General features: G+C 50.9%; 1 protein-coding gene across 2 annotated transcripts in view; it reads left to right on the top strand.

The window, feature by feature from the left end:
- The first annotated feature begins 346 nt into the window (after positions 1 to 346).
- Positions 347 to 13,446, top strand: part of ASAP3 (ArfGAP with SH3 domain, ankyrin repeat and PH domain 3) — a 72,445-nt gene continuing 59,345 nt past the window's right edge. For both annotated transcript variants that reach the window (XR_012642422.1, XM_074976289.1), the window contains exon 1: positions 347 to 647. Coding sequence is in view for 1 of the 2 variants with exons in the window: in XM_074976289.1 (XP_074832390.1) it covers positions 522 to 647 (126 nt within the window). In the remaining variant the exon portion in view is untranslated. The remainder of the gene's footprint in view (positions 648 to 13,446) is intronic.

Raw genomic sequence — 13,446 nt, 5'->3', positions numbered from 1 at the left:
GGCTCATAAGGATACTAATGACTGATCATTAACAGACTCTTAGGGAGACAAGCAGCCTCTTTTTCACAGGTGGGGAGCGCATGCCAACCCAGACACCAGGAAAGGGAAAGACAACAGCTACCACCACTCCAGACACCTCCTGTCACCAGCAGCTTCACTTTGCATTGGAGGCGGGTGGGGTGGGGGAAATTGGATGCGCTTTGCCTTTAACAGGCTCTTGGCCAAAAATCCGAGCTTGCAGGAATATACGCATTGGCTGGGTAACAATATCCCCACGTGATTGCAAACAGCGGGAGGGAGGCAGGGAGGGAAGTAACAGGAGAGAGAAACTTACAAGAGAGCTACTGGCCGTCTCCGGTCCATTGAGCTGAAAGGGCAACAGCTGGCATGTGAAACTGACCAAAGCGGAGCAGGACTGTCTCTCTCTCCGCCAGCCCCCCCATCCCTACCCTTCAGCGCCGCTCCCTTGTCCATTGGCTGCGTTTCCAGCTCCCCCCGATCTCAGGGCCCCATCCCTCAACATGCCTGAGCAGATCAGCGTCTCGGAGTTCCTGGCTGTGACCTCGGAAGATCTGAACTCCCCGGCGGCTTCTACCTTCTCCTCCAAAATGCAGAAGTGCCGGGGGGCGGTGGCGGCGCTGGAAGAGGTGAGCAGCGGAGGGGGGCGCTGGGCCGGGGGATCTGGGTTTCTAGAATAAAGGGCTTCTACCTTGGGGCTGTCAGGGTGGCTCCCTTTGTTTGGTGGTAGGTGGTGGTCCTGCAGGAGGCAGCTCAGCTCTGCTCCTTGTGCCCTCCCCGGCCAGTGACCTTTTTGGCCAGCTTTCCTAACACCAGCAGTGATTTCTCCGAAAGAAAAGGCGCTTCGCCGCCTGCAAAGGCGGAAGAGCCTGTTAAGAGCTTCTTAGCTGAAGGGTTTCACAACCTGGCCAGCTGAACTACCTGAGCCCTCTTTTGTATCTGGTCTTCTCCATGCTCTGTGCTCCAGTTCCTCAGTCTGGACACTGGAACCCTTTATACAAGTGTTAGAGAGGGAGCTGTGTTAATCTGGAGCTTCAAGAACTACAAGAAGTCCTGTGGTACTTCATAGGCTAACAGATATTTTGGAGCATAAACTTTCATGGGCAAAGACCCGCTTCATCAGATGCATGAGTTGTGGGGGAGGGGGTTGTCCCACTCATGCATCTGATGAAGCGGGTCTTTGCCCACAAAAGCTTACGCTGCAAAATATCTGTTAGTCTGTAAGGTGCCACAGGACTTCTTTATATAAGCGGGAACTCAGCAGGTTTTGAAAGATGGTATTGATTTAAAAAAAGAAATCCTCCTGTAGTGCAACACTTACATGCATTTCCCTGTGGTATCTGCTAAGGGCATCCTCCATTATTGAAAAGTATCAGAGGAATAGCCGAGTTAGTCTGTATCTTTTTAAAAAAAAAACAAAAAAACAAGAAGTCCTGTGGCACCTTACAGACTAACAGATATTTTGGAGCGTGAGGTTATGTTCCAAAATATTTGTTACTCTATAAGGTGCCACAGGACTTCATGACTGAAAAGTAAATCATTTAAAGTCTGTTTTGGTAAATCATTTAAAACTGTTTTGGTTTTCACTGTTTATGCTGTTTTTTTTCCTCATACTTCCATTTTCCACTTTGGGAAATGAATAATCCTGTGTCCTAGCTGTACATAGAATCCCCAAATACCTGCTCTTTTCGTGGGCACCGTCTAAAAAAGTGTAGAAAGACACTGCCTTCTCTGTAGAGCTAACCCAAGGCCCCGATCCTGCAAAACGTTTAGGCATATTCTTAACTTTAAACTTGCCAGTAATCCTGTGGATTTGAAATGGAGCTATTTTATACAGTCTAAGTGAAAAATCAGGGAAGTCACTTCTGTTTACAGTCCTTTTCAGTTTTGGGTTCCCAGGGCCGTAAGGCTGGGCTGTGGTGTCTGCCGGAAGAGGTTTGCTTGTTTTGAAAGTATTGCTTCTCTGGGAATTTTAAGAAATAAAAATTGCAGAAATGTTGCAGACCCTGCTTGGCTTTCGTAAGAGCTTGTTTGTACGAAGTCACAAGGCTGGCCCCAAATCTGAGTTGATATTGTCTCTTTCGGGCTGTTAAGAACCAGGAAGTATTCTGCTAGGGCAACAGTTTCAAATGCCACAGTCCAACTGCAGGAAGCTGCAGGATTTTGCACCATCCCTGTGAACAGTGTGGTGTATAACAAGGGCAGTTTCCAGCTGCTTCTGTCTATTCTGCTGAGCCTCTGGGCAGAAGGAATGGAATTGAGGAACAGGGGGTTAGATCCTGCAGCTGGATCCGTGCAGGGTTTCCTCCTGTTGTATGTGCTGGACCCTTTCCCTCCTTCTCCTAAGCTGGCTGTCCTCCTCCCCACCTCTGTATAAAGCCACATCTTTTGCATCTCTGAATCTACTATGATGACCTTATTGCAGTGAGAACTGTTCCATTCATGCTGACCACTGGTGTCTCTGGCATCAGTTGTGTAGTGTGTTAGCTCCATAACCATCCCTGGCTAGGGAGGGTCACTGGAAAGGTGAGAGAAAGATGCTGCCTGGGTGAAGGTTTGGAGCAGGTCTGTGCTGCAGCTGGGAATAAGCCTCCAAACCCAGGCAGACAGGCATGCTAGCTGGAGCTGGTGTGCTGGAAAAATAGCAGTACAGTATAGCGGGCGGGGGTGTGTTCAGGCCTGCGGGGTGGATCGGATGGGTGGCATCCCAAGTGAGTTTGTATTCAGGCAGCTAGAGCAGCCCAAGCTAGCGTCTCTGCTGGTGATGCAGCTATTTTTAGCACACGAGTTTGAGCAGACCTAGCGCGAGTCTGTCTACCAGAGCCAGGAAATACACTCCCATTTGTAGTGTAGACGTGCCCTGCATGGGCGCTGCCTGGCTCAGTCTGGCTTCTGCAGGATCCCCCGGCTCTTCCTTTGACTGAGCCAACTCCCATCAGAGTCGCTGGAAAGACTGTCGCTGATTTCAACAGGGCTTGGATTTCTCTGCCGTGTTGTGATGATATAAGTAATGCCATAGAGGCCTAAATGAATGATACCGTGAGGTGTGGTCTGGCAGGGAAACATTGAATGTCCATTTTCCTTCATCTTGACTACGCTCTCCTAATTTCTGTTACTTTCATGAGCAATACTTACAGTGTATGGTGCCTGTCACCCTGCAGCTCCCCCGAGCGCCTTACCAGTCTTAAGCAGGGTGGGAAGTCATGTAAATTAATTTATGGACAGTATGCTCCCTGGACTGGGGACCGTCTGTTTGGTTGGTGTCCATACAGCACCTATCAGATTGGGGTTTTGGTCTTGGACCAGGGTTTCTAGGTGCTACAAATCAGTGTGCTGGGGGCTGAGTCAGTCGTGTGCTTTATGCATTTTAAAAAAACGTATGAAATACACAGCTCATTCCTTTGCCAGTGGAGTGTGGCAGCACTGTTACATAACAATCCTGAGGGCAAGGGAAGGGAAGAATCCTTTTTTTTTTATTCCCTTTTTCCCCAGTTGGAATCCTTGAGAGGGAAATTCAGAGTCTCAGCATAAAACGAAGCAGATCTGAAATCTGTCCAGGATGCCAGCGCTGGTCCCTCCCCCGTTTTACAGGCAACCCCCCAACTCCACTAACTAGTAAAAACACTTCAAATCGCTCACTGAAAAACTCAACAGTGGCTGATCTGTGCTAGTGGCGAATGGGAGCGGCCATCAATGCAGAGTAACAGTTGCACAGATGCCCCTGGTGCCTGATACCCTGTGTCTCCGTGTAAGAATCCCAACCTCTGTTCTAGCACACGTGTGGCTGGACACAGGATCTAGCATTGAGAACAGTGATCAATAGCTCCGTGTCCTATGTCCATTTCTCAGGCGTCCATCTCCTCCCCTCCCCCAGCCTATTCTGAGACTTTATGTAAGGGGCGATGCCCCTGTACTGTGACTAGCACATCAGCCAGGAGCCTGGGGAAAGCTCGTCAACAGCACAATAAATTCTAGCTCAGGAAATCTGCTTCATCTCTCTTCTCCCTCCCTCAGATGGAGAGAGGCTGCCTCAGGGCAGTGATATGCTGCCAATATTTTAACAAGGAAATCCCACAAGCTCAGTCTCCCCACCCCATCCCCTGCCCTGAGCTTGTGATACATCCCTTGTCCTAGGGGTGCAGAGCTACAGAAAAAGGAGGGGAAAGGACTGGGATTCCAGTTAGACAAAATGCTCCTGGCTCCATAAGCGGAGGAAGACGGGTCTTGATTCCAAGTTCAGTGGGACACATAAGAACAGCACGCTGGGTCAGATCAAAAGTCCATCTAGTCCAGTGTCCTGTCTTCCAACAGTGGCCAATGCCAGGTGCCCCGTGGGGTGAACAGAACAGGAGATTATTGAATGTTCCCTCTCCAGTAGTCAAGCAGAGGCGAGGGACACCGTTCCTGCCCATCTTAGCTCATAAGTATTGATAGATCTGACCTCCATGAGTTTATTTAGCTCTTTTTTGGACCCCTGTTAAAGTCTTGATCTTCAGAACATCCTTTGGCGAGGAGTTCCACAGGCCAACCGTGCGCTGCGTGAAGAAAAACTTCCCTTTGTTAGTTTTAAATCTGTTACCAGTTCATTTCGTTGTGTTCTTGTGTTATGGGACCTACTGCATGGCACTTGCCTGCCGAGCTGTTTGCAGGGTTGTAGGCCCCCGTCTTGCTGCCTTCACCCCACCCCGAGACTCCTGCTGATGTCAGCTGGGCAGGGCTCTGCTTGCATGGAGCTGTTTGTGAGGTTGGTGTGGACGTTGGTGAGTACATGGGCAGAATCAGGTGCTGCTTTGACTCTAACTGCTCCACTGACAGCCTGACGGACTAAGGTTGTTGCCTGCCCTGGGGAGTGGAGCTATTGAATGGGTAGTTTGTGGGGAGAGACCCTGTGGGCAAGGTGTGTGTTCTGGAGAGTGGTGGAGGGGGGAATCCTCTGGATGAAAGCTGGCCTACAGCAGCTGTTTGCAAAACACCCTCACCTAGCTGCACCCTCTGGGGTTATATATATATATATATATATATATATATGAAATTGGAGATCTACATCTCCTAGATGGGACCTCAGGAGGTCATCTAGTCCAGTCCCCTGCCCTCTGGGCAGGGCCAAGCACGATCCCTGCCATTTATTTACCCCCATCCCTAAATGTCCTCTTCAAGGGTTGAGCTCACAACCCTGGGTTTAGCAGGCCAGCACTCAAACTGCTCAGCCATCCCTCCCCTAGGCCAAATGCCTGTTGGCTAACTCACTGAAGTACACCGTGAGCTCACGAAATGATAGGGCCAACCTCTCTAATCCAGCACTCTCGAGACCTGACCGGTGCTGAATGAGAGAAGCTGCCGGACCATGAGAGGTTAATATTGTCTAGCAGCATTACCAACACTTCCACTGCTTACCAGGCTCTTAGAACAGGGCTGAGCAACATGGCGGGGTGGGGCCCCTCAGGGTGGCATGAAATTTTGCAAGCAGAGGTGCAGTGTGATTGGCTGCTGCGTCTCAGGCTCATCCATCTCATTCAAAAGTTGAAATCTCGCACTGTTTTTGTATTGGTGTGGTCCTGTAGAGATACCAACTGATAGTTTTTACATTCTACATCCTTATTACTTACTTGTGCCAAAAGGGATTTTTATCATATGAACATAACTGAAATCTCCAACGGTTTGGATTCCGTTAGACAGACAGGGGGGTGGCGGATGGGGGGCTGCTAATTGCAAGGATAAAAAGTGGAGCCTGATGCAACAAGTTGGCTCACTCTTGTCTTAAGAGACATTTTGGGGTGAATTACAGTTAAATAACAGCACAGAACACCGAGAGCCAGGACTGGTGGCTGGAAACAAACTTTTTAGGACTATAGGAAACTTGGCCACACCCATGATAAGTGGATATCCGGCTAACTAAAGTCATGTTGTACTATGGATGTTGCTGGATGAGTGAGTTCTGGTTTAGAGAGATTCAGCCTCTACCTTGCTTGCTACAGATATGCAGCCGCCGCTGGTGACAACTTTCTTGACAGCTTGCAGAAGTAGGCAAACTCCTTAAGACAGGAAGTGAAGGGTTATTTTTGTCCTCTTGACACTTCAGGGAAGCCAAGTGTGATTGCTTAGCTGGAATTTACCCAACTCAGAGTGTTGCAAGGTTCAATGGCCCATCCAAAGATGTAAAACTCTTCAGCAGAGCAGCATCTTTGTCCTTGCAGTGGTGCACCATCAGGAGTCTGCCCTGAGCTGATTCATTGAAAGGCCTATGTGTTTTTTTGCAGGATCTGGCTTTGCCTTGGTCTCTCATTCAAGCACCCACCAGGCCTGAACTTCCGAGGTCTCTTGAGCTCCCAGCCTGCTGCGGTAGGGTTGGAGGAGGAATGCTTGCATAGGAGAACATGGTCAGAATCCAGATGTAGAAGTTGTCTTCTACCTTCTTCTGCCTTGGTGTCTTCAGGTTTCATGTTGTAAAGCTTTGGCTCAGGGGAGATTGTTCAAGCTACTGTGCTGGGGAAGCTGGCTGCCTGTGTAACCCACACACCCACTGGTTGTGGTCGACTGGCCCATGTAGTGGTGCCTAGACTATTTATACAGAGAAAGAATGAGTTTCCTCTGCAGCCTTAGCTGAGAGCCGGGTGGCTTTTAGCACTAAGCTCTAGAGCTCCCAGGTTCTAGTCTGCCTGTGTGTGGTTACATCCACACAGATTGGGTGGGATGGAATCTTTTGCACTGAGCTCTGGGACCAAAGACGATAGCAGAAAATCACAGCAGAGTCTTAACCTAGAAGTCCCAGCCTGAGACTTGTCCTGGAAAGGGGATCTTCCCGTGACCTTGTCTGAGCGTTCTCTAGCACAAGGGACACTGTAAAGAGAAGAGAGGGCTCAAAACTCAGCAGAGAGCAGAAAAGCCAGAGGGTGTCAATGGACTAGAGATGTTGATGGCTCCAGCGCACCTGGAGACCTCTCCTCAAAACAGCCTTGAATGTGTAATTAGGAGTGGTTGGAAAATGGAATTCCCCTTCCCTGGAAAGTCTAAGATTTCAGAATTATATCCCATAGGAGGCCAAAAGCAGATCTCACAGAATCGTCCAGGCCAGGAATGGCCCAAACGCAGCAGTTCAGAATATTGTAAATGTTTTATTTGGCAAAGGTCAAAACACTTCAACTTTCTGTGAAATCAAAATATTTTGACAGTTGAATTCTAGCATAAAGACCATATAAAAGTCAAGGTGAAATGTGCAGACAATCGCCTGCCGGAAACTTGGGTTAAATTGTTACGATCCCTGAAATAATTAGAATTTAATGGTCAGCCAGCTCTAAGGATAATCTATGGCGAAGCAGAACAGGCTGAGAGGAGCTGTTGTGCAGGGGGGAGGGGAGATGGTACTAATGTGCTTCTTTCCCGTACTCCCCCAATCCTTCATCGTGTGACTTTGAGCACATCAGTGAAATGGGTTTGTGCCTCGGTTTCCCCAGCTGGGAGAAGGGCTGCTAATTGCTGCACTGCGGGAGGGAGTCTTCCATAGTTTGATTGGGGAAGATTGTTAAGGTTCAGGGTGTTAACCACTAGGATTAGCGACATCGGGCACCAGTGAAATGGTTGAAGTGAGTCAAATTTAGGGCCTTGAACACTGCTGGAGTGTGCCTGTAGCCGAGTGATATTGCTAGGGGAGTAGCAGGCTGCAGTGCCTGTAGAAGCACTCTGCCCATCTCTAGCCGGCCAGCTTTGTCACTGGCCCCAGATCTTGCTTTGCTCTCTCCGGGAGAAGCACCAATGACATGTGTGGCTCTTTGTGAGTGTACCATAAAGATGGTCCCTGTCTGGATATATTATTTGCGCTACAAATAATTCCACCTAAGATTAGGGCCTTATCGCTAGATGCTCCACAAACACAGTGAGAGGCAGTTCGTGCCACTGAGTTAAGTACCTATATTGGCAAGATACAGGGTGGGAAAAAACTAGCATTACCCCCGTTGTATTCATAGTAAAACTGGGGCGCACAGACACATGGGGACTATGTCTATGCTAGCAAGTTTTTTTCAAAAAAGCCGGGGTTCTTTTGAAAAATCTCAGAGTTTACATGCAAAATTTCAATATTAAGTCAGAAGAACGCAGCACTTTTTCTGGTGGCCCTTTTCCTCACCCAGCTGAGGAAAAGGGCCTTTTTCCAAAAGATTCTTTCAGAAAAAAATGTGCATAGGTGCCCCTTTTCTTGAAAGAGCCGTCCTCGTGGTGCTGGATTTTTCAGTCCCCGGCCCACTCTTCTGAAGAGTGGGGGGCTGTGTGGATGCTATCTATCGAAAGAGTGGAACAATTTTTGGATCCACTTTTTGGTGTGTGGACACGCGCTTTCAGAAGCGATCTTCCGGAAGAACTTCTTTGGGAGGATCACTGTAGTGTAGACGTAGCCGAGAAATGTTGGGCACGGCGCACAGCTGGGGTTTGATTCCAGATTTCCAAAGTTCCAAACCAGTGCTTTCACTGTCAGACCACCCTTCTCTAATAAGCTTCTCTCTGGGAAATGTTTTGCCCTCAGGGCACTGCTGGAAATACAGGGGCTTCCCCCTGCCATCATTGGCTAAATTCCCAGGGGAGCTAACTGTTCATAAAATCCCAGTGCATCCTTGCCTCCAGCTGCAGAACTAGCTGACCTGGTGATCTCCGTAATGGTAAAGATTCCTGCGAGTTTTCCTCCACGTCCATCTGAAAACTTCCGTGCATTGGGCTGGGTCCCACTAACCCTCCACCCCTCCTAATCGTTCCATTTTGTTTGTTACATTCTGTGCAGAGAATTTAACTGGGAAAAAAAAACCCTGAATAAACCAGGTCTTGGCACTGATTTGGTGCATTCCTGCCCATAGTGCTCGGGGGCTTTGTCTTCCAGCCTGGATCAGGGTGACTGGCTGATTCATTCGGTGGCAGTATGAGATATGCAGTCTTTCACTCTGCTGAGCTGAATCAGGTCCCAGGACTGGGGGCTTGCTCAGAGGGACTCAGCAAATCATAGAATCTTAGGGCTGGAAGGGACCTCAGGAGAACATTGAGTCCAGCCCCTGCCTAAATCAGGATCAATCCCAACTAAATCATCCCATCCAGGGCTTTGTCAAGCCAGGACTTAAAAACCTCTAGGGATGGAGACTCCATCACCTCTCTCAGTAACACATTCCAGTGCTTCACCACCCTCCTGGTGAAATAGTTTTTTTCTAATATCCAGCCTAGGCCATCCCCCCCTGTAATTTCAGACCGTTGCTCCTTGTTCTGCCATCTACCACTGAGAACAGCCTCTCTCCATCCTCTAACTCCCCTTCAAGAAGTTGAAGGCTGCTTTCAAATCGCCCCTCAGTCTTCTCTTCTGTACACTAAATAAGCCCAAATCTCTCAACCTCTCCTCACAGGTCATGTGCCTCAGACCCCTCATCATTTTCGTTGCCCTCTGCTGAACCTTCTCCAATGTGTCCTCAAATAGGCAATGGGCTCTGTCTCAGCAAGGCCACAGGCTCTGATCCAGCCCCAGCTCGGGGTATTGGCTGGCTTGGTGGTTGATGTAGGGGTGGTGGCTTTGGTAATGCAGTAGCTTCGTGTCCGTCTGGGCGATTCAGAGCGCTACGGTTAGAGAGAAGGCACCCTTGTCAGTGAAGGTGCTAATTGAGGTGACCCTTAGGTGGCTTCACTTCCCTTCTCTGTTGGTTTGATTGTCAGACCCCAAGTCCTGCTACGTTTCCATGCAGCAGCTTGTGCATTGGGCCGCCTTCTCATTTGTGCCCTCTAGGCACTGCCCTAATAGACCTTCACTTCAATCCCATCCTAGTGCTGTGGTCCGTGGCCTGCCCTGGTGGTCAGGAGATCACAATAACGTCTGGTGAGCAGGAGGTGGGCAGCGGTGAGTGAGTGCCCAGGGGTACAGAGGAACTCTGCTGGCTGATTTCACCCATCTCCTGATTACAGGGCAGGCTCAAGAACTGGTCAGGGTTCACTTTATTCTTCCAGTTTGTGCTGTGGTTGCATCTAGACACCGTGTTGTGCAAGGCGCTGTACATCGGAGAGACAGCCCCATCCAATGTTCCCTCTAACCTTTTCCCTCTGTATGTAGAGTTATTTTTATGGGCTCCAAGGCATGTGGGAATGTGCACCGCCAGTAGAAACAAAACTTAGCCACGGGTGCTGTGCTAGTCACTCCTGAGGGGCTGCACAAGCAGCCAGCTCCCAGAGAACACCACCCCGTCCCAGACTCTGATACCTGCCTGTGACTTACGAACAAAGACCCAAGGAAGTCCTATGATTTGCATGAGGTCACATGGGGATGGAATCCAGGTTCCCCAGAGTCCCAGGCAGTTGCCTTCATCACAAGCCCACTTTTCCTCATTGCCTTTCCCTCCCCCGGCCAACACATTTTGTGCCATCCACCACATCTCTTATTCTCTGGACCGGACTCTGCCCAGACTGACAGCAGCATGGCCCTGAGAACCGAGTCTGACCCTGCACCCTGCAGTCTTGTCACTGTCTGTCTCCTGTGCAGCACTCTGTGCCCTTATTTCTTGGCACTTGTTTTGCTGCTGATTGAAATTTCGCTGCCATCCCCCAGCTCTGGCACTCCTGCCAGTTGGCTGCATCCATGGGAGCCGCAGTCTCCTCCTCCAGCAGCGATGGCGGGAGCCGGGGAAATGGTTCCTGTTGATTACTCACATTAAAGAGGGAGTTTCAGAGAAGCCCAGGAGACAGTGAGAGGTGTTGCTGCCCTCTGATCCCCCTGATCAGCTGGGGTGTGGTGGGAGGCGGCTCAGGGTCCTCAGGCACAGAGCTGAAATGCCCAGGGCCGAAGCAGTGGTGGATCAAATGCATCTCTGGGAGGTCACCATTCTTGCCGCAGATCTGTCACCTTCTCTTTTCCCCAGCATCTGGTTTCCTCTTCCAGAAACAGGCTCTTGCTCTACCCTATGAGAATCTCAGCATCTGGGGCTGAGCTGATCTTTATGCAGGCACCAGGGGGCATGGGGGTGGTGGGAGAAGCCAGCCTCCTCCAGGTGAGAAGCTAAATGAGCCAGTCAGGGCTGGGAGAGGAAGAGGGCGCTGGTACTAGCTCCTCTGTGGTGAGGCTGAGCAGGGAATCCCCAGTGTCTGCATCTCGCCTGCCTGTGCTTTCTCCTCCTGGAACCAAGGGCATCCTTCTCTTCCCACGCCTGGACCAGTTGGCTGATGTGCCTTTCCCTGCCTCTGCAGCCAGGTGAGGCCTGTGCACATGGAGCCAGTGACCTATCCCAGCTTGTACCCTCTGCTGTTGACTGAGCCTCCAGGCTCCCTTGTTAACATCTGTCTCATTGGCGCCTTTGCACTGGCACTCAAGCAGAACCAGCCTGTTTCTGCCCCTAGTCATTCCTAATCTCTTGTCCCATCTGCCTGTGCTGGGAGTTTGCTGGGAAACCTCCGAGGCCTCAGAGTGTGCCAGCAGCAGGGACCATTGTGATCAGCCTGTCTGAGCACCATCTAGCACTGGCCTGAGAACTTCCCCACAATCATTCCTTCTAGGGAGCCCTCCTCTTTTTGTCTGTGCAGATGGTCTTGGGAAGAAGACTCCTGGGTAAGTTCAGTGGTTTATTATTTTCCCTGTTACAAATTTACTCAGGGTTTCCAGCCTGCATTTTGCTGCCTTCCCATTCCAGCCAGCGGCTCATGTTAGGCCTTGCCTGGCGAGCAAGGGGAGCCCCTTACTAAATCTTTGTTCCCCACGTAGGAACTTGTGATCAGGTCACCCCTTCACCTTCTCTGTGTTAAGCTAACTAGGCTGGGCTCTTGTCCATTGCTATGGGGCAGGTTTGCCAAGGTAAAGCATTCTCACGGGTCTTCTGAGCCTTCCCCAGTTTATTGTCCTCCTTCTGGAAAAGTGGGCAGCAGAACTGGATGCGGGATCCCAGCAGCCATTGCATCAGTGCCAAACAGAGGAGTAAAGGAACCTCTCTGCTCCTGCCTGCGAGGGACCCATTTGGGCATCTCAGGATCCCATTCGCTCTGTTGGCTGCTGAGTTGCAATGGTAGCTCACGTCCAGCTGATTATCCAACAGCCACAGCTCCTCGTCAGACATCCCTCCCTCCTGTATGTGTCGCCTGCATTCTCCGTCCCTGGAGCGCTGCGTCTGCCTGCTCCACGTTCCGCTTCCGCAGCTCTTGTCTTGTACGGTCTGGGCACACTCAGGGATGTTTCTGTGATGGACCTTCTGGACTTCAGCGCTGAGCAGGCCAGGAGTGGGGAACTCATTGGCCATCAGAGCTTACAATGAAAGCACCAGGCTTGTCAAGGGGCTCGTCTCTCATCTGAGACAGGCAGGAGGATAAATCTGTTGCCTTTGTACTGACCGCTGGAAATCGCTTCCATCTCTTCCTTTCCCTGATGAGCTCTGCAGCTGGGTACAAGGAGAAGTTCCACAGGGGGTGACCATGTGCTCTCAGCGTGTAACACCCAGGAAGGGAAAACCACCACGAGAGATGGAAAGTGACAGGTCCCAGAGGGAGGGCTGCTGAATCGCGAGCACGTCCTTCCAGCCCAGGGCGACAGACTCACTCGGAAAATAGCCATGCAGGGGGCACTTTGATGCTGCAATGCTGACTCGGGAGGGGGTTGGTGTCGGAGCCCTAATCCTGCCCAAGCTGCAGCTTCAAAGTGCTCGTCTTCTCAGCTGGTTTCCAAGTGCGAGCAGAGTCCAACAGCCCAGGCGAGGGGCTGGCTCCCGCGGGCTGTGCTGAACCCTCAGAGAGCGGAGCTTCTGCTGACATTGGCAGGACTTAAAGGGGCAGGAGAGACCAAGCAAAGCTGCTACTCCCGTCCTGTTGCCCTGCACAGTGATGCAGGACGGACATCAGCAGATAACGGTGACTTCCTCCTGGAGGGCAAAGTTTGACAGAGGCAGGGCCATAGACAGGGCGGGGAGCTGGGTGCCAGCCAGCCAATCTGCCTTAGTCTTGGTCAGCAGTGAACCTGTTCACCTTTCCTGTCTGGTGCCAGAGCACAAACTTCCCTGCAGTGCTTCTTGTGCAGCCCAGCACTGGGGTTTCCGTCGTTCCCTTTGAACAAGGGTTCCACAAGGCTTGTCAGGACGTTGGTCCGATAATCGGCCCAAAATCGTCTCTGGCTTCGTGGCATTGCTGCCAGTTCTGCTGCTTGTTCCACCCCAAAGGCTCCCTCTCTCCTGGGTGTGCACACCCCTCAAATATTTGTAGACTGTTATCATGTCTGCCCTTGGCTGACACCCAGGCGAGCTACACTTAATTCTTTCCACCCCCGGATCAAGCTCTCTGACCAGTTCTGCTGTGCTGCTTTGGGCCCTCTGGTTGTTGCCAGTGGTGAGGGGTGCAGAGCTGAAGGCAGAATCCCTGAGGGTTGGTTGCCCCAGTGCCGGGGGGTGGGGGAGACTGTCCTGTCTCTGACTGGCAGGTGCTGGCTGTGATCTGTCCCTGAAGGTT

The sequence above is a fragment of the Carettochelys insculpta genome, chromosome 24 (assembly GCF_033958435.1).
Source record: "Carettochelys insculpta isolate YL-2023 chromosome 24, ASM3395843v1, whole genome shotgun sequence".
NCBI classification, from domain to species: Eukaryota; Metazoa; Chordata; order Testudines; family Carettochelyidae; genus Carettochelys; species Carettochelys insculpta.
Note: the sequence above shows the minus strand (reverse complement) of the source record. Positions and strands in the feature narration are given on the sequence as shown.